Genomic DNA, 20,843 nt, shown 5'->3' on the forward strand with positions numbered 1-20,843 from the left:
AAGATTTTGACTATGCAATCACGTTTCTTAAATCATGCATACCTGTTGTTCCTTTTCCTTTTCTTGATTTTCCTTCTCCAAAATCATATACAGGAACAACAGCAATGTCATACATGGTCTGTGGCTTAAGTCGTTTTAACACTTTGCTAGTAGATGGAGGTGACACCTTTACAAGCATCTGCTTTCCTCCACTACGTGGTCGGTATAACACACGATAGCTCAAAACATTCCCAGGTGCAGGCTGCCATTTAACTCTCATTGTAGTCTCTGTCTCTTCATCTACTGTCACAGTCCTGGCATTTGGTGACACTTTAAGGTACAAAAATATGGATAAGTGTTTACTATGTCACACCAAAATATGAACAGATGTGTGTCTACAGATTCACTCTGTTGTATGACTACGATCAGTACTTTTCTTCACATATCACAATGACAGCAACTCATTAAACAAAATGAAGAGTTCATCTATGATCTTAAGAAGCCAGTATGAAAAATCTTTCTGGTGTAAATGAATGTAACAGTTGCTTTCCATTACAGTAAAAAAAAGCACATTTCATATAATGGATCAGTCCATCATAACTAGCAGTTTTACATAGTAATAGGTTTTGGAAATCCATAGTATAAATCAAGCCTGTCTAATTTCTAAGTGACTCCCTGCAATTTATAGGCCACTCAGGCAGCACACTGCACCAATGCCACTCCCCTCCCCACTTCCATCCTGCACTGTCCTGGCACCTCCCACTCCCCACTGCACTGCATTGCTCCATATCATGAGAGCCTGGAGCTCCCTGAGCCATAGGGTCCCAGCAGCTGGAAAAGTGGGGGAAGTGACAGCTGGGTGGGGGCCCATGGGCTTCAGGTTAACCCTTCACAGGCAGCATAAAGGCAGCAAATCACAAGTTGGAAAGTCCTGCTGTGTAAATAATGGATTCAGCACTTTCAAATGCTAGTAACAAAGGGCCCAATCCTGCATTTACTACTTGCCTTTTGTACAGGCAAAATTAAGAAATTCAGATTTCCACTTTTAAAATGTAGATTTTTTCTTATATGGCACTGCTAAGTTCCTATTAAACTCTTGAGAAGTAAGCTCCAAACAAATGGAGTCTCCCAGCACTATTGACAGTAATGGTATTAAAGCATGCAGAGTTAGGAAGTATTTCACTATCACTTCTAAGGCTATGGCTCCCAGGCTTCTATATCATATTTTGGCCTTTTACAAATAACATAAAAGATCTGAAGTGAAGCAGACAGTGAAGATGATTTTGGCTGCCAATGGGGGATGCACCATCTAGGTTTCAGTAAGACAGAGCCTTCTTGGCTGTCATAGTCAGTCAGTTCATCTCATGGAAGGGTATGCAACAAAACTCTATAGTACCCTCTCTTAGCATTTGGAACTTCCACTCTATTGTGTTAACATTAAAAAAGAAAGATTAATATTACATCGTTTGCCACATAAGAAAAATGTAGAAGCATAGGCAAGATGCACAGCAAATATCAAGCCCATTCACCTGAACATAGGTTTGAGATTTATGTATAAAGCAAGGGAAACATGGCAGGAAAACGTATTATCCTCACTGGAACATTTTCCACCTCTCTTCTTTATCCTGGGCACCTTATTAATTTCCCCCTCTTCTCAGGCAATCATACCCTCCAACCCACAGAGCCCCATGATATGATGAACAGGACCTTATTCTGCAAAGAGAGCTGTTAGTTGCAAAGGGACCATTCACAGAGTCAGATAGTATTAACATGAACAAGAATAGAAGAACCTATATCCACATTATATAAATGAATTGCAGTTTAACATTTTTGATCAAGCAAAGTGACTTGTGATGGATAGTGGGATTCCCCAGTGGTCTGCCCTAGTTCTAATATAGTTCATTATCTTCATTAAAGATTTGGAAGGTTGGATAGAGCAGATTTTTAGCCAATTTGCAGATGACACAAATTGGTGGAATTGCGCAAACTCCGGAGGCTGCAATCAGAATTAGAATGACCTTGATAAACTGGAAAAATATTCCAAAAATGATTAAATGAATTTCAGTGAGGACAAGTATAAAGTCCTACACTTAGGAAAAAATAATCATATGCTGGGGAATGTCTAGCTAGGTGGGGACATTGCAGAAAAGGGGCTGGGGGTTATACTAGACCACAAGCTGATAATAAATCAACAGTGTGACCTTGTTACAAAAAAAGGCAATAGCGTAGTCAACTGTATTAAGAGAAGTGTCACTTGCAAATCAAGTGAAGCCAGTCTTCTACTCTATTCAATACTGGTGAGGTCTCACCTGGAGTATGATGTCTATCTAGCATTGGGCATTACACTTCAGGAAAGACAAAGACAAACTGAAAAGTCCAGCAAACAACAACAAAATGAATGAAGATCTAAGAAACATGACTGATGAGAAAAGGATGGAAGAACTGGGATAATTTAGTCTGGAAAGGAGAAAGCTGGGGGGAAGTTAATAATAATCCTCAGCTACCTGAAGTTTGGATAAAGTATGGCAATCAGGTATTCTTTGTGCTGCAGAGAACAGGACAAAGAGCAATGGTCTTAAACTGCAGCAATAGAAATTGAGGTTGGATATTAGGAAGAAGTTTTTCACTATAAGAAGCAGATTAATCATTGGAACAGACTACCTACAGAGGCTATGGAATCTCCATCCTTGGAACTTTTCAAAAACAGATTAGACAAGTGTTTGTCTGGAACATTTTAGATAGGGTTGATCATGCCTTAGCATGGAATTGGATTAGATGTCTTCTTAAATTCTCTTCCAGCTATATTTTTCTATTATTCTTTCATTCGATAACATTAATAAGAATGTCATGAGTTCAGGAGAAGGTAATGACTGTCCCAGTATGCTAAGGTCAGGATTTAAGCTGTTCTACATGGTGGCAATGCTGTACTATACTCACCATCAGTAAAAGCCTCTCCTTCTAGAGGTGCTCCTTCTCCACTGCTGTAGGAAGCAAAGACTGAAATCCTGTATTTAGTTTCTGGTTCCAAGCCTTCCAACACGGTATCCAGTATATTTCCAGGAACTCTTTTCTCTCCAATTGTATCATCATAAAGTGATTTCCATACTATCCTATAATCATAAACAGCTCCTGGAGCTGCTGTCCATGAAAGTCCAGCTGTAGTATCAGTTACATCTTTAACCACCAAATCACGAGCTGAACCACGTTCTGCAAGAGAGGGAGCAATAAGAGAGGAACTATGACTAGATGCAAAGACTTTATAATAAAACAGGAATAAAAACTAAAATTACCATAAAAAGAAAAAAATAAGTATCAAGGGAAGTAATTATTTCCCCCTATTCAACACTGGTAAGGCCACATCCTGGAGTACTGTATTCAGTTTTGGGCCCCCCACTACACAAAGGATGTGGACAGGTTGGACAGAGTCCGGTGGAGGGCAACGAAAATAGTTAGGGGGCTGGGGCACATGACTGGGTTAATTTAGTCTACAGAAGAGAAGACTGAAGGCGAAATTTGATAGCCGCCTTCAACTACCTGAAGGGTAGTTCCAAAGAGGATGGAGCTAGACTGTTCTCAGTGATGGAAGATGACAGAGCGAGGAGCAAAGGCAGTGGAGATGTTTAGCTGGTGCACAGGACTGCATGAGCACCCCCTGAAAGTGCTGGTGTACCCCCTGACTGGCCACGTTTACTGCTTAGGCGATGAGCGGGGGGGGGCAGGTGGGAGCACTGGTGCCCCCTCTGCAAGCGTTAGGCGCAGTGATCAACCATGGGGGGACACCTCCCCCCCACCAGTGAGATTGGCTGTGGGGAACCCTCCCCATCAGTGAGACTGGGCATTGGCGGACCTCCCCAAGTCACTGACTGGTTGCTGGGGGGGGGGGGGGGTGCATATGCCCCCCTGACTAAGGTGGCAGCAGTCACCCATGAACAATGGTCTCAAGTTGTAGCACAGGGAAGTTTAGGTTAGATGTTAGGAAGAATGGTCTCACTAGGAGGGTAGTAAAACACTGGAACAGGTTACCCAGAGAGGTGGTGGAAGCTCTAGCATCAGGCGGTTTTTAGGACCTGGCTAGACAAAGCTTTGGTTGGGATCATCTAGTTGGGGATGGTCCTGCTTTGAGCAGGGGGTTTGGCTAGATGACCTCCTGAAGTCCCTTCCAACCCAAATTTTCTATGCTTCTACAAAAATTAGTTCAAATAATACAAATTAATCCTTTTGTGAGGAAGATTATGACCATTCTTTGCCAAAACACACACTCACAGTTAACTTTAAAACACACTTAATCCTTCCCTATTCACCAAGACAGTCAGTCTTCAGTATCTGCAGAATAGGGCTGGGATTAATGCAGTTAATTGTTTTTATCTTCCAACTTATCAGTTAAACTCTATAATCACGTTCTTCCCATTTTAAGGGAAAATAATGAACTGTCATAATAATCTGCATGATGAAACTCCATTATAAATTCTTTGAGCCCTTAACATTTTCTTTACTTATCTTTGTATCCCCTTGTCCATATAATGGCCACCATCTCCAAAATATCTATCCTCTCACATCTTTTTATAAGTCTGTATATTCAGATAAGATCCCTCTGGAGATCTATTCTGCCACTAACCTAGGGGACATTAATGGTTTTAGGGTACATTGAAGTTACCAGAAATAAATTGTTTTCCAGTGAGGGAAGACGCAATACGTTTAAAACCCTTCTGATTTTGTTTGCTTGTTTAATAGAAAAAGTGAGTCAAGAGAAGTCTCTCCAGTCTATCTATGTCCTACACCTAAGAGAGGTTGCACCCTGAACCAGCAGGGAATAGCTGCTATGTGGGAAAGTGTCTGTCAGCACAGCTAGCAGCTATTGGGTTAACAGGGCAGCCTCTGACGATTTGCATGCCAAGTACCAAGACAAGACCCTTAACTGGATGGTGAAAAACACAGTTCAGAGAGAGGGTTAACCTCCTGCTTGCTGGGCATGCTGAAACCTGTCCTTCCCCAGAAATTTCCCATGTGGTACAGGGAGGCAGGCAGGGGAGGGTGATGCCAGTGATGAGGAGACTCTTGCCCGTGGTACCTGAAGCTGAGGCCTCAAGCTCTCCTACTTCCATTCCCTGTCTCCATTCCAGTGCTTCCCTTTACTCAGCAGCCTGGCCTTGTGCCTCACTCTCACATTCTCAGTTACATTACTGGTTCCTCTGATAGCACACTTGAACCCACACTTAATTTAATGCTTTGGGTGCAATCATCATCTCTCTGCATCATTTAAGTTTCTCTTTTCTGTATCTTTTACATCCTCATATCATTTTTGCTTATGCCAATATGATAAGAACAGCACAAGTTTGGATTTGTTTTTTGGTTTGGGGTTTTGTTTTTGTTTTTGCTTTTTGTAATAAACTCCAATTTAGGAGATGACTATCATCTTTTTTTCCAGCCATTCAGCCTCTTCAATGCCTGAGGTCTATGCATTTGGCTGCTACCTTGACTCAAATTCCTGAACAGTTTGGGAATATATCCATCAAATGTTCCCACTGTGCCTGTTTACATCTTACTTGTAACATTTGCATCAGAAAGCAGTCTAGGTATGGTGGAATACTTGCAGGCGCTCTATCTTTTCTGTAGTAAGTTTTACCAACATTTTTATAGTTTGTTATTGTCAGCCTTTATCTATATTACGAAGAAGTTGTAAACTAGCTACCCGATTTTCCAGTCTAAGATACTAGCCAAGCTCCAATGACTTACTTGCAGCTTATTGACTTAAATGTAGTAAAGAATCAGGTTTGTGGAGGTTACCATGTTTAATAAATATACACGGGTGCCACATTAAAGCAAGCTAAAATCTGCTGTTGGGGTGGGTAGAATACCAGGGTTTGTTTTGTTTACTCTTGCAATGGCAAAGTAGTAGCTGTAAACACAGATCCATACATATGCAGATGTGATCTCTAGTTTGACTTGCCTGTTCTGGTCTTTATAGAGTCTTCTTGAAATGAAAAGGGCAGCCCAACCACTACTGAGTGGCTGTTTAGCATGAGGTTCACCTAGTATAATCTCTACTCGGGGCATCAACTGTGAGAAAAGTCTAGTGCCAACTCTCTGCACCAAAGGTTTCACCCACAATGATAAATACCCACTAATATACTTTAAAAAGACCACATCTATACCCACTAATATACTTAAATAGACCACTGAAACTTCTTTGAATGATGAGGAAGTTTAAATCTCCGTCCAACCTCCAGGCTTGTCTTTGCAAATACTGTCAGGCTTATGACTGACTGTGTGTAGTCGCCACCGATTTCAATGCAGCACTATGCTTGGTGGGAGTTGGCAGGATTGGTTCCAAGTTATATACACCAGGGTTTAGTCTTGCATATTCACTTATCTCTGTCTAAACCCAGATCCTACAACCATTACACAACACCATCCCATCAAATTCAATTGGACTTCATATGTAATAGCTATGTGTTTGAATTATACTGTTGTAGCAGTTACTCAACAAAATAAATACCTGTAGTCTTATTACATTTGAAACATTTGACTTACTTAGGAATTGGTATTAACTTCAAAATCACCAAAATGTTTATTGTAAATATAATGAGCTTCATTAAAATTTTATATATTAGGGAATATAAAACCAGAAGAGAGCACTGTGATCTAGCTGGACTTCTTAGGATATAACTAACAGTATAACATAGTAATAAATAAATATATCTATACCACCTTATTTCAGTAAACCCAATCCAGTCACATGTTATCTAGACAGGGCTCCTTGAATATTTCATGATCTTTTTCTGGAGGCAACTGATTTTCCTAACCCAACTTTAATACAAATTCCTCTTTCACCCTATGCAGACTTCTAATCTGGCACTGTAAATACCACACTCATACACAGGTACTTTTGATAGCACAAAATAAGATCCAGGTTTTTGTTAAAGTTGAATTGGTTATAGCTGTAAGAATAACTACAGTACTGACATTTTCAGTGCTTTTATTTTGTTATGCTAAAAAGCCAGATATACCCTGACTTATATCCAATCCAATCTCATTAAAATCAATGGCTGTATGAAGTGTAAAGTCAGGGCAGAATTTGGACCCCAAAGACCAACTTTCCTGGAAGATTGAAAAGGGATTTATTTGTCTTCAAAAGTAAATTACACCAATTTTTCTGTCTACTCTAAAGCTTCTGCTCCCAAACTTTGGTTTTTTGTTCAATAAAAAAACCGAATGTAATCCAAATGGAAAAATTATGGAAAGCCCAACTTGATAGAATGCACAGATGTCTCACAATAAAAGAATCTTTCTTTCCATATTCTAATGTAATATAAATATACAAGTCACTTTATTTTGGCTACCTTAAAACAAGTCTCTGCCACAACATGATTTCAGTATTAAACTATCTGCTTCCACATTATTTTCAGCAAGCAACACTTGGACACTACATATAATAATATATGTTACAAAGCTTGCAAAAATAACTGCATATTTAAAACCAATACTGATTAACTTATTATATATGCCACTAAATAATAAAGGAAAATAATTTGTTTGCATTAGAGTGTAATGTACATCAGTTGCTATGAAATGTTATTTCTGGGGATAAAAAAGGAAATCCAGTGGAACTAAATGTATTTGGCAGTATGGAAGAACAGGCAGAAAAGAGTGGGGTTGTGGGATTCCTACCAAGCCACCAGACCTAAATGGAAAAATTTGACTTAAATAACTGGAAACTGCTGACAAGACTTCTTACCTTCTAAGGGAAATTAGACTTTTTTTTATGTTACACTGCCACTAAAGACATTTATTTTAAACAACATAGTTACTTAATTTGCACCTTATGTGCAAAGTATAAATTCACTGACAGAAAATTTTTCACAAGAACCAAGCATGAAAGTATCTAATATATGGGGAGCAGCTGTGTTTTAGACATGGATCAACCATAAGTCCTAAGTTATTAGGACTTCCCCAAATATTAGCTAAGCTGATATATTTAGAGTTTAGAAATATATATCTATCACATATATCTACTTATCATTGGGATTTCTACTGATGCCCACCCTTTAGTGTCCAAGCATTTATTCTGTTCTTCTACTTAAGCACTCATAAAGCAGGTTTAAGAAGATTAATTTTCAAGTTTGGCTGTTTATAAGAATAGGAGAGACAAGAAAAATGGAAAGATAATAGTGACCCATAAAGAAGGATAAGAGGCAGTGGGGATGGTACTGGTTGACAGTGATCTTTAGCTAATATACAATATATAATAAATCACTTGTAGTCTGCCTTGCTTGACACTGAGGCTACTACTGCTGCATCAGTTTATATGGACCCCATCTCACATCATCTTCATTTGAAAATTACCCATTAGCAGTGCTATGGTCATCAAGAGTTCTAGAATTCACTCGCACAGCTCACAGGGCGCATCTACACGTCGCCCTATGGCAAGATAGTTACAGCACCAGTTACTTCTGTTTGGAAGTACTAAAGTACGGGACAGTAACTGCCCGTACTTTAATTGATAAATTGGAAAGATAAAAACAATTAACTCCATTAATTCTGCAAGTACTGACTGTCTTGGTGAATAGGGAAGGATTATGCGTGGCTTAAAGTTAACTATGAGTATGCGTGTTTTGGAAAAGAATGGTCATAATCTTCCTCACAAAAGGATGAATTTATATTATTTGAACTAATTTTTGTAGAAGCATAGAAAATTAGGGTTGGAGGGGACCTCAGGAGATCATCTAGTCCAATCCCCTGCTCAAAGCAGGACCATCCCCATCTAGACCATTCCAGCCAAAGCTTTGTCTAGCCAGCTCTTAAAAACCTCTAAGGATGGAGATTCCACCACCTCTCTGAGTAACCTGTTCCAGTGTTTTACTACCCTCCTAGTGAGAATATTCTTCCTAATACCTAACCTAAACTTCCCTTGCTGCAACTTGAGACCGTTGCTCCTTGTTCTGTCATCTGCCACCACTGAAAACAGACTAGCTCCATCATCTTTGGAACTACCTGCAAGGTAGTTGAAGGCTGCTATCAAATCCCCTCTGAGTCTTCTCTTCTGCAGACTAAATTAACCCAGTTCCCTCAGTCTCTCCTCATAAGTCGTGTGCCCCAGCCCCCTAACCATTTTCATTACCCTCCACTGGACTCTTGTCCAACTTGTCCACATACTTTCTGTAGCGGGGGGCACCAACACTGGACACAGTACTCCAGATGTGGCCTCACCAGTGCTGAATAGAGGAGAATAATTACTTCCCTCCATCTGCTGGCAGCACTCCTATTTATGCATCCCACAATGCTATTAGCCTTCTTGGCAACAAGGGTGCACTCTTGACTCATATCCAGCTTACTGTCCACTGTAACTCCCAGGTCCTTTTCTCATGGTGTATATATGGTATATATGGTGTATACATTTCTGATATATCGATTTGATTTTTCTGTGTAGCTGAAAAACTACTCCGCTGCACTCCATGCAAACTGATGTATTTTACTGTTTGTGAAGAATTTCCACACAAAAGAAGATAAAAGTAATTATCTGATCAGTACTAAAAGTCACCTGCAAATGTCCATCTCATATATCTTGGAACATATAATTTAAAAAATGTATGAGACAGCACTAAATCTCCTGAAAGACAGTGAGTCTTTGTTTCAGTCTGCCTGGGAGAAGCATTTTGCAAATGAACATTACACAAAGTTCCTGTGATATGCTAAAAACTTCATTGTAAGGAAATGTCACTTGAGTTAGTGCAATTCAGCCTGTAGGAGGTCATTTGTTTCTAAAACATTCTTATGTTGCTATAGAAACAGCAAAAAAGTCATATTTCTACTTAGCTACTGCTTTTCATTTTTCCAGCAAAGAAGCTAAGCTTTAAGAAACGTATGAAGCAAAAGACAATCTTAAACTAAAATGGAAATCATTAACAATGAATGTTTCATCTGCCTCATTCTCTCAGCATAAATTATAAAGAAGGATGGCAGACCTGAGCCCTATTTCACTTTAAAGAAATCTCTTTCTAGAGATTAGGGGCCATTACTTACTTCCATAAGAATATCCAGAGGGCAGTTAAGTATGGAATTTTTTGTTTACACTGAATTAATTTGCATTCAAATTACTGGGTCAGTTTCTGATTGCAGACCTACACGGGTCTGTAATCAGGTAGGAAACACAATTGGGCTTACATTTCTGCTAATGTAACCTGGCACAGCTCCATTTCATGGAATCATAGGGTTGGAAGGAATCCAAAGGAGCTATATCTGTTATTTCAATGAAGCTGCATCAGTTTACTCCATGAGATACTCTAGCCCAGTAACTTCACTGATATCAGCCAAGTTACTTTGGAATTATTCTGGTGCATAGCTTTGTGCATGTCTTTTCACACCATCTGATGAAGTGAGCTTCAGCTCACAAAAGTTTGCAATATATATCAGAAGCTTTTAGGGGCACGCATATATATATATATATATATATATATATATATATATATATATATACTTTGGTTAATCTATAAGGTGCAAATCTACCCTGCCTTCTACTTGACTTCAGACTAACACGGCTAACTACATCTCTCATTACTCTGGTACAAGTCAAATAAGAATCTGTCCCTTTGTATCTTGCTCTTAAAAACAGACACAAATACTTTTTTGTTAAATTGCTCTGGAGTTCATTTTTAAAATGGTAATGAAATCCTCTGCTTTTAGAATTGTAATACATTCACCCTTGGAGCCAGCAATTGTAATATTCTTAAAGCTGTCTTAGAACATATCTAACTTAAAGCAAACTGAGTACTCATATAATAGATCTTCATCTTTGAAAGTAGGATTATGATTAAACCTATATGTGTAGACTACATATCTAGCAATAATGTTTTATTTATTTTAAAACTGCAACCTATAATCAGTTGAGGTTAATCTGTTAAACAGCTAATATACAGAGTGTTCTTGTCATCTGAAAATATGCCTCTGGGCAGAAAAGGAAACATTTACCAGGCATGTTCTTACCACCTCCTCTCCTAGGGGAAAACAGATTAGAAAAACAGTAGCTCTCAGAAACAATTGATTGTTAGCCATCTACTGGATTTCCACTCACCACACTTACTGTGTTTACCATTATATCCAATTCCTGATGCATGACATGTGGTTTGGCTAAGTTCATGTAACAAAATAAAATGGAAACCCCATGGGAGTCGCTTAGGGAAAAGAGGGAGAATCTTCCTACTTCTCTATTTTGTTCTTAATTTTGATGGTGCCTAACCAGTTATATGTCATATCCTACTAAAAATAAAGAATAATAATACCAGCGTTTATGAAAAACTTCATGAAAGCTGTTTGGGTGCATCTGCCCCATGTCCTGTTTTACTAGCTGAATGTTAGTGTTGGCTTAATTTACTTTTTTATTTTAGCAGCTGCAGGTAGTGACAATTAAATGGGTCTGGAAATGTGGTTTAAAATACAAATCAAAACAATTTGGTCTGATAGCACTGTTCTATTTTCAACAACCCCCTAGCAGTGCTGGAGAGGAGCGTACCACCCCACTGCACCCTTAATTCCCTGCCTTTGTCCACATGGAAAGCCACAGTTTGCAGAGGGGTAAAAATCATTTTTGAATGCAAAACCTTTGTTGACATTGTGCTGTATTTACTCCAGAGGATTGTTGCAGGGATCTGATTTTTCCAAAGGTTAGCAGAGCTTTCTATTACCATGGTTTCATGTCTCCTAGTTTTCAAATACTTGGTTGAAATGCATCACAGATCTTTAATTTCTTATTTGCAGACGCTCTCTCGGGGCGACATCCAGCCCAGGGGGCAGGAGTGGGTGCTCACGTGGCCTGTCCAGTCCGGCTGTGGCCTGGGGGTGCAGGGGTCAAGAGGCACTGCCTGACCCCACCATGTCCTCCCTGTCACCTGGGCAGCCTCAAAGATGCTCCCACACCTGTGCGCCTGGGCTCAGCAGCCAGGAGGATATGCGGGGACCCCATAGGGGGGTGCAGGACGTGCAGGGACACCCCCCTGCTCCCTCTCCCCTGGGGCAGCCTGAGCCTGACCAGCGGGGCTTCCTCCTTCCCTGGGGCCCGTGACTCACCACCCCCAGCGTGATGTCTGTTGGTGCAGAGGGGTTGCGGGGAGGCGAGAGTGGTGCCGGCTTCCTGCCCCGACAGCCACAGCCACAGCCACAGCCACAGCAGCAGCCACAGCAGCATCTCCTGCAGGCCCAGCCGCAGCATCCCTCCAAGCTGGCATCCGCGCCCACTGCACCCGCCCGCCCACTGCACCTCGACCTGCTCCAGCCCACGCAGCCAGCAGGGACTGGCGTGGGGTGGGGCCAGCATGCAAATGAGGAAGGAAGGGGTGGGGCTAGGAAGGGAAACCCTGCAATGAGGGAGAGGGGAGGAGCTGGCATACAAATGAGGAAGGGAGAGGAGGGGCGGGGCTAGGAAGGGACACCGTGAAATGAGGGGGGAGCGGAGGAGTCATACCGCATCAGCAACATCAAGCTGACGCGGTGCGTGTGGGAACCTTGTCCCTTCCCCAGCCCTTCAGCAGCCATTAGGAAGCTGCTGAGGGACTGGGGGAGGGACAAGGGGTGGGAACGAAAGTAAACAGTGTTTACTTTCGTTTCCCATCACAGCACCTCAGGCCTCAGAAAATGGGCCTCAGAAAATGGCTTGGCAGGCTGCATGGCGGCCCGCGGGCCATATCTTGGACAAGCCTGCTCTAGGTGGTGGCTTTGGGCAGTGAAGGGACTGGCTGGGGCACAAGAGTGCCGAAAGTGTGGAGCTGTGTAGCTAGTTAGCAGGCAGGAATCTGGCCTCCTGCTGCTTGGGCTGACCAGGTGCAATTTATACATGAAGACACTGTCCACACGTGTGTTTCATCCCAGTTAATTACTCTGCTGTAAGGTAGTACTGTCCCCAACTATCTTATAGTACTATCTTACAACAGAGTTAATAAATTTCCTATGTCCACATGTAGGCAGTAACATTTTACTGCGCAGCTAATTAGTCTAGTCTGCAGTAAAGCGCATGTGTAGATGACCCCAGTATGTAGTACTATGCCCCTGATTTCTAGTTTCTCTTGCTAAATTCTTAGCTTTGTACTGTCTGTGAACAGTTCATAAAACACTGATCTTCTGGAATGTGTTTATTCTTGGGCTGGATCAGATAGCTATGCAAACATTTTATAGCTGAGATTATTTGAAGCTCCATGGAAAACTTTACCCCTGAAATGTTTTGAAGAGAAAAGGATGAGGCAACTGCATACAGATTACTAAAATAGATAAAAAGGCAAGGCAAGGAAAGCAGGGAGAGCTCCCAGATGGTAAATGATAACTACAGTGACACAACAACTGAGTGCTTTTTTTTTCCTGAAGGAGTCTCCCAGAAAGAATATACCAGCTCCACAAGGCTGCAAGCACTATAGAACCACTGTATGTCATAGGGGAGGGGAGGAGGGAGGAGGAGGATGAGCATACAGGAATTAGTAAATAATCCAAAATATTTCTAAGAGAACACAAGTAAAAAAAGAACCTGCATTAAGTCACAAATAGGCCCTACTGCTTATTCATTAGAATTTCATGAAGCCATTTGAAGTGTTGCAATTTTCCATTTCCTGCCATCACCCCTAAACAATAGTTGGACATAGTATTGCTTCCTTATTTTTACCTTTCTTCAATTATTCTAGTATTTTTTCCAACTTTTTTATCCCTAAACTTTTCATTTTTATACTAAGCACCACAGCTGTCAGCTGCTGTAGTTGTAACATCCAAACTCAGTAATTGTTTCTTTGATATTATAATGAATTGAAGTGGCAAATAAGTCTGGCGCCATGTGAGAATTCACATGCTGAAGACATCAAGTAACCCACGTTAAGATCCTCAGTAGAACAAAGTCTTTTGGTCCTCATTGTGTTTAGTGCTTTTGGAAATGCCTCAACCTCCCTATTAACCTTTTTATTTCTTAAATGCTACCAAGCAAGAGAAAACACAAATAACTGGAAAAAATATTCCAAACTCTTTCCGAAGAGAAAAAAGACCATAAATGTATTTTTTTAAATTAATTTAGGTGTGGATTTGGGCTTTTTCTTTTTTGATCAGTTTATTTCTCTAGAATTTAAGGTCTATGCTATTTTTATCACCAAACAGATAGGTAAGCCATCCAGGTATAAATAAACTGTTTTTACTTGAGGTTAACTTGACTATCTTTGTAGCTTAGAAATTGAGGTAAATGCAAGGGCATTTAATTAACTAACTGATAAAAAAAATGATTCCTTTTTATTCATATTTATTGTAAAATAGCTTAATAAGTGCCTTTTTAGTGCTGTTTGTATAAATCCAGAATTGTCCCAAAGGTGCCTCGACAGGACTTAGGCAGAACATAGGTAGCAAAGTTCTAAAACGCCAAGCTCCAGATTGGCTCTGCTCCAGCAGCCAAAAAATTCACCTGGGTTCTAGTGCCTGCTCTCAGGATTATTTCTGCTTTTCATCAGTGAAGGTCTAATGAAAATTCATAAACAGTCCTGAGAGAAGGGTTGGAATCCAGGGCTTCCATCTCCCCGAGGAAGGCCCTCATCACTGGGCTACAGTCAGATGCCATTTTGCCTACCCTCCTTCTGACCCCATTTCTCTTGCCTTCCTTTCTGCAGAATTTCTTCAGTATAGAGGATTCACCCACCTCAGACTGCTTCATAGCCTAGTGATTAGCACACTCTCCTGGGAAGCGAGAAGTGGTTTTGAATATCCTAATGCGGAGGAAAGCTTCTACCTAGGTCTCTCTATTTAACTATTGCACTACTATGCAAAAGATGGTCAAGCAGCATCCCTACCAGTTGGTTAGGCATCTACCCGTAGTAGAGGGACTATGTACTCTGTATCTTGAGTGAATGGAAGCACCTTATATACAGCTCCAACTCAGGCACCTAAGGATATGTCTACACTCTGAAAGCAGAGATCTCAGTCTTGCTGCCAAGGAAATACATTCTACCCACCTGCCATCCTCTAGACAAATCAGTTCCAGAAATGAGGCAAATAGGATGCCACAGCTGTGGAGCATGCTATTGGCCATGCTAAGGGTGATACCAGGGACATCCCAGCACATCTTCACCACCTCATTTCTGAGGTGATGCACAAAGGGTGACAGCTGGTAGGCAGAATTTATTGCCTCAGTGGTAAGAGTGATTTTTTGCCAGTGCAGTATAGACATACTCCAAAACTCCACAGAGAGACACAAATTCAGACATATCCTCTGCTTAGCATCTCCTGTTGGCTAGCTCGGGAGCTTCCAACTTTTCTCAAGTGTCCTTTGGCAGCACCTAGTTCTCTCAATTAACTCTCTAGGGATCTTAGGTCCCCAGCCTCATCCACACGGGCCAAAGTTCTCGGACTAGATACCTATGTTCTAGGTGTTGCAATACTGAAGTAAAGATACCTAAGTGACCAATCTAGATAATGCTCTTGTGCTCATTTACACTAAAATCCCTTTCTTCTGCATGAGCAACCTAAAAGAGCATAAGCATGAATAAGTAGAGAGCTCAGTGTGTTCAAGAGTGAGATTGACAATTTTCTTCTAGTTTATGGTTTGAATGGGAACTACATGGGACTACATTTATTTGACCTTCTAGGGGTCTCATGATAAGCACACAGTACACAGTAGCACAGTGTGTGCAATACTATATTTTATAAACTGTGTGGTTTCCTGTTTACAAAAGTTTGTTTTACCCATGGCATAAACAAAAACTTAAACTAATAGTCAATTCATTCCTGGGATACAATTTCATAGATTCACAGATTCACAGATTCATAGATGTTAGGGTCGGAAGGGACCTCAACAGATCATCGAGTCCGACCCCCTGCATAAGCAGGAAAGAGTGCTGGGTCTAGATGACCCCAGCTAGATGCTCATCTAACCTCCTCTTGAAGACCCCCAGGGTAGGGGAGAGCACCACCTCCCTTGGGAGCCCGTTCCAGACCTTGGCCACTCGAACTGTGAAGAAGTTCTTCCTAATGTCCAATCTAAATCTGCTCTCTGCTAGCTTGTGGCCATTGTTTCTTGTAACCCCCGGGGGTGCCTTGGTGAATAAATACTCACCAATTCCCTTCTGTGCCCCCGTGATGAACTTAAAGGCAGCCACAAGGTCGCCTCTCAACCTTCTCTTGCGGAGGCTGAAAAGGTCCAGTTTCTCTAGTCTCTCCTCGTAGGGCTTGGTCTGCAGGCCCTTGACCATACGAGTTGCCCTTCGCTGTACCCTCTCCAGGTTATCCGCATCCTTCTTGAAGTGTGGCGCCCAGAATTGCACGCAGTATTCCAACTGCGGTCTGACCAGTGCCCGATAGAGGGGAAGTATCACCTCCTTGGACCTATTCGTCATGCATCTGCTGATGCACGATAAAGCGCCATTGGCTTTTTTGATGGCTTCATCACACTGCCGGCTCATGTTCATCTTGGAGTCCACTAGGACTCCAAGATCCCTTTCCACCTCTGTGCCACCCAGCAGGTCATTCCCTAGGCTGTAGGTATGCTGGACATTTTTCCTCCCTAGGTGCAGCACTTTGCATTTCTCCTTGTTGAACTGCATCCTGTTGTTTTCTGCCACTTGTCCAACCTATCCAGGTCTGCCTGCAGCTGTTCCCTGCCCTCCGGCGTGTCCACTTCTCCCCATAGCTTTGTGTCATCTACAAACTTGGACAGAGTACATTTCATTCCCTCGTCCAAGTCACTGATGAAGACATTAAAGAGTATCGGTCCAAGGACCGAGCCCTGCGGGACCCCACTGCCCACACCCTTCCAGGTCGAGACCGACCCATCCACCACGACTCTCTGGGTGCGGCCCTCTAGCCAATTCGCCACCCACCGGACTGTGTAGTCATCCACGTCACAGCCTCTTAACTTGTTCACCAGTATGGGGTGGGATACCGTATCGAAGGCCTTCCTGAAGTCTAAGTATACGACATCCACCCCTCCTCCTGTGTCCAGGCGTTTCATAACCTGGTCATAAAAAGAGACTAGGTTGGTCAGGCACGATCTGCCCGCCACAAACCCGTGCTGGTTTCCCCTCAGCATAATTTGCCCTGCTGGGCTCTCACAAATGTGAGCCTTGATAATTTTTTCAAAGACTTTACCAAGGATGGAGGTGAGACTGACTGGCCTATAGTTGCCCGGGTCCTCCTTCCTCCCCTTTTTGAAAATGGGGACCACGTTAGCCCTTTTCCAGTCCTCTGGGACTTGGCCCGTGTGCCACGAGCGTTCGAATATTCCCGCCAGTGGCTCTGCAATGATGTCGGCCAGTGCCTTCAGCACCCTCGGATGGAGCTCATCCGGGCCTCCCGACTTAAAGGCATCCAGTTCTTCATTAACTTCAGTGGGTGAGTTCTGCCTCAAAAGTAAGATGCATCTAATTCAGTTGGTCTAATAAAAGATATCACATCTACTCAAAGAACCTTGCCTGCCTACATAGGCAACTCGTAGCGGGGGGCACGTGACCCCCCTGAGATTAACTGCCACCACTGCCGGCTTCTGCAGGCAGTTGCCACCTGCCCTCGCCACCCCTGCCTGCCCTTGCCGCCAGCATCTGCAGGCAGTCGCTGCTCACCACTTCCACCATCGGCATCTGTAGGAGGTCCCCACTCACCGGCCCCCCAGCCATGCCGCCAGTATCTGCAGGCAGTTCCCGCATGCCGCTGCCACCTACAAATGGTGCCCCCACAGTCTGTGAAGGCACCAGTCATTCAAGTCTGCCTATGTCCTTAGACCAATGTGGCTACTCCAACCAACACTCCCAAAAGCTTCTATACCACACACTTAGCCAGACAGAACATTTATCAAGCTCCCTTTTTATGGTCTAAGAGAAAGGTTTTCCCACACTTCTGACTATTTAGTGATGGCAATGGAAATGTTAGTTACTCCTGCAAGTCCCCTGTTAACATTCATTCCCTAATTCTTGCTTTTGTTAGTTACATGTAGCCATTGCACCACACTCTCTCAGCAGGCATGATAGGTGCCTATATATGTGTAGGGAAGCTGCTCTGATGTGCTGTAATTACATCATGTCAGAGCAGATTAGATTAACTGAGACAGCTGGAGTGTGGTAATACCACACTCCAGCAGACTCCAGCATCACGTGTATCAGTGCTCCTGCACTGAAAAATAGTGGCGGGGCACTTTAGCTAAAGCTCATTCAACAAGCTTTAGTTAAAAGCATCCCTCCATTCCCGGCCCCCTGCCCCCCGGTCACCATTTTTCAGCACGGGTCACTGATACACACGACACTCCAGGCACTTTAATTAGAGCAGCTCTTGGAGAGAATTTAAATAAAGCACCCCTGCCCAAGCACATCAATAAACACCCAATGTGATCCTTCCCCAGTCCCACTCCCAATCCCTCTTTTTCCTCTCTGGCACTCACTATCTTCCAACAGTCCTTGTTGTGTTTGAGTAGAAGAACTGCAGTTATGTTTGGTTCATGAGGAAGAAAATAAAGGCACAAGGAGCAAGGCTTGTTATGCATACACTTCATTCACAGTTTTACTTCTATAGAAAATAAGAGAAATCAGTGCACCATTAAACACCTCAAATGTAACCATTTTAACAAATAATTGTACAAAATCTATAAATAATTACCTTCATGTGTTTCTCCTTCTGCATGAATGGCCTCCCCTGCTCCCGAGGCATACAAGGCAGACACAGACACTGCATACCGAGTGCCTTCATCTAACCCTCTCAGCACGGTATTGGTGGTGTCACCCCTTGTGGTCACCTCTTTGGTTTCACCTCCTGCCACCGGAGTGTATGTGACAAGATACCGTTGCACTTTGCCAGGGGCTGCAGTCCAAGATAACTTTAGTGTGGATGTTGTAGGATCAGAAACTCTCAGATCTCTTGGATTTCCTCGTACTACACATAGTAAAAGACATTGGAAATATATCATGAAGCAAGCTAGGTTTCTTTGGGTTCTTACCATCATTAAAACAAAGATGGTACACATACATCTTTTAAGAACTTTTCCCTTGAGTTTACAATACTCAAAAAGTATTTTGTTTCATTTTGAAAATAATCATAAGGTAAGATAGGAGACGGATGAGGGAAATACAAAACGCTAGCACAAAATCTAGCAGTTCTTACTGCAATCTACATCCATGCTTATTATGTCTGAATAAAGATTGCAACATCTGAACCAAGCAAGTTAATACATATTTATCTATATCTTTCTTTCAATTTTTCCCCGGGAGCAGGGGACAGTTTCCCCACCCACTGCTGCCTGGGCTAATTGGAGGCAGTTTGCTCCCAATCAGCTGTCTGTATGTGTGATGTGCAGTAAATCTACTACCTGCATCTACAGGTACTAGCCAACCATGCAGTAGACTACATTTACAGCACAGTAAATGCTGCAAACGTGTAGGTGGTGATGCTTTACTAAGCAGTAGATTAGTCTATTGAGCAGTAAAGCATCTCATGTAGATGTGCCCAGCTCCAGTGAAGTCAACAGCTATAGAATCAAATCCAAGACTATCAATAATTTTAAAAAAGGAGGGACCAGGAAGGGCTATTTGTTTCTATCCATCTTCATGCATAGCTTCCATTAGTGTCCTTCCATAAATGTATCTATTATTTTATAAGACATGGAATATGAGCACAAAAAAAAATTAAATCCTGTGTTAATATTGCAAAATTATTTTTTCATTATCCCTCAGTGTATTAAGTACAGAAGCACAGTGGGTCATCTATAAGAAGATGCAACAATACCAAGAAACACTTTAAATACCATTCAAAAGTACTGGGTTCTGCAATATAGGTTAAGCACTAGGGTTGTGCAAAGCTTCAAGTGCTGATGCGATTCAGAGGAGATTCAACCTAATTTGGTGGCCGAATCTCCAAAACTGAATCGAATCAGGGGACCAGTTAAATGGTCTGAATTGATTCAAAGCTCTCCAAATATATTTGGAAAAGATTCGGAGAGCTTCAGCAGTTCAGGCAGTCCCCACCTGCTGCAGCAGGGAGCTGGACTGGGACTCCATAGGTGTAAATAGGGGGAGGGGGAGGAGGAGCTGGAGGAGTGGGGAGGTGATCATGGGGGGACACCTGCCAGGACCTATTCCTTGCCTGCTCTCCCAACCCTCCTGAGTGCCCCCCGGCTCCCACCTGCTGTCCCAGCACCCCCCATGTCTGCCCTGCCCACCCCAGCTCCCGGCCCTTTAAAAAAAACAAAAAGACCTACACTCACTGGATACTGAAACGACCTCGGGGCTTATGGGGGCTCATGGAAAACCCCCCCATGTGATGCAGGGCAGCAGAGATCACCCCCCACCTGGCAGGAGCCAGTGAGTCAGACTTTTTTTGTTTGTTTGTTTTTTAAAGGACCGGGAGCTGGGGCAGGCAGGACAGCCATGTGGCAGGCCTGGGAAAGCAAGCAGGGGTCACAGAGCTCATGGCAAAGCCCCCCCACATGGCATGGGGCAGTGGGGGGCAGCGGAGATCGGCCTCCTGCTGGGCGAGAGCCAGTGAGTGGGGCTTTTTTTTCTCAAAGACCCAGGAGCTGGGGCCAGACAGGGCTGGGAGATCAGGTGGGGGATGGAGCCTACATGATTCAAAGATTCAGCAGCAGTCAAATCTCCAAATCAGATTTGGCCAAATCAATTCACAACAGTGATTCGAATCACTGAATCAAACCACTGTCCCCCAAACTGGCCGAATCTGAATCCAAAGTGAATACTAGCCGCTTCGCACAAGCCTAGTAAGTACAAAGCTAGCTTTCAGCAACTACAGCCAGGATCACAGTACATAATGATATATAAACCTAAGTAACAAATGGTCCATGCCCTGAAGAGCTTATAATTACTAGTTCTCTAGAAAGGATCTAGATTATTTAATATCATTCAAAGTCATAAGACCTAATTAAA

The 20,843-nt window shown here is 42.6% G+C and overlaps 1 protein-coding gene across 4 annotated transcripts in view; it reads right to left on the reverse strand.

Moving 5' to 3' along the window:
• COL12A1 (collagen type XII alpha 1 chain) overlaps positions 1 to 20,843 on the reverse strand; it is a 133,896-nt gene that overhangs the window by 88,041 nt on the left and 25,012 nt on the right. For 3 of the 4 annotated variants that reach the window (XM_006262249.4, XM_014596676.3, XM_014596675.3), the window contains 3 exons: positions 18,568 to 18,840; positions 2,917 to 3,186; positions 43 to 309 (listed from right to left, as the gene is read on the reverse strand). The exons of the other annotated variant lie outside the window; for it this stretch is intronic. In XM_006262249.4, coding sequence (XP_006262311.2) covers positions 43 to 309; positions 2,917 to 3,186; positions 18,568 to 18,840 — 810 coding nt within the window. The remainder of the gene's footprint in view (positions 1 to 42; positions 310 to 2,916; positions 3,187 to 18,567; positions 18,841 to 20,843) is intronic. 4 annotated transcript variants of the gene reach the window in all.

The sequence above is a fragment of the Alligator mississippiensis genome, chromosome 1 (genome assembly GCF_030867095.1).
Source record: "Alligator mississippiensis isolate rAllMis1 chromosome 1, rAllMis1, whole genome shotgun sequence".
In the NCBI taxonomy this organism is placed as follows: Eukaryota; Metazoa; Chordata; order Crocodylia; family Alligatoridae; genus Alligator; species Alligator mississippiensis.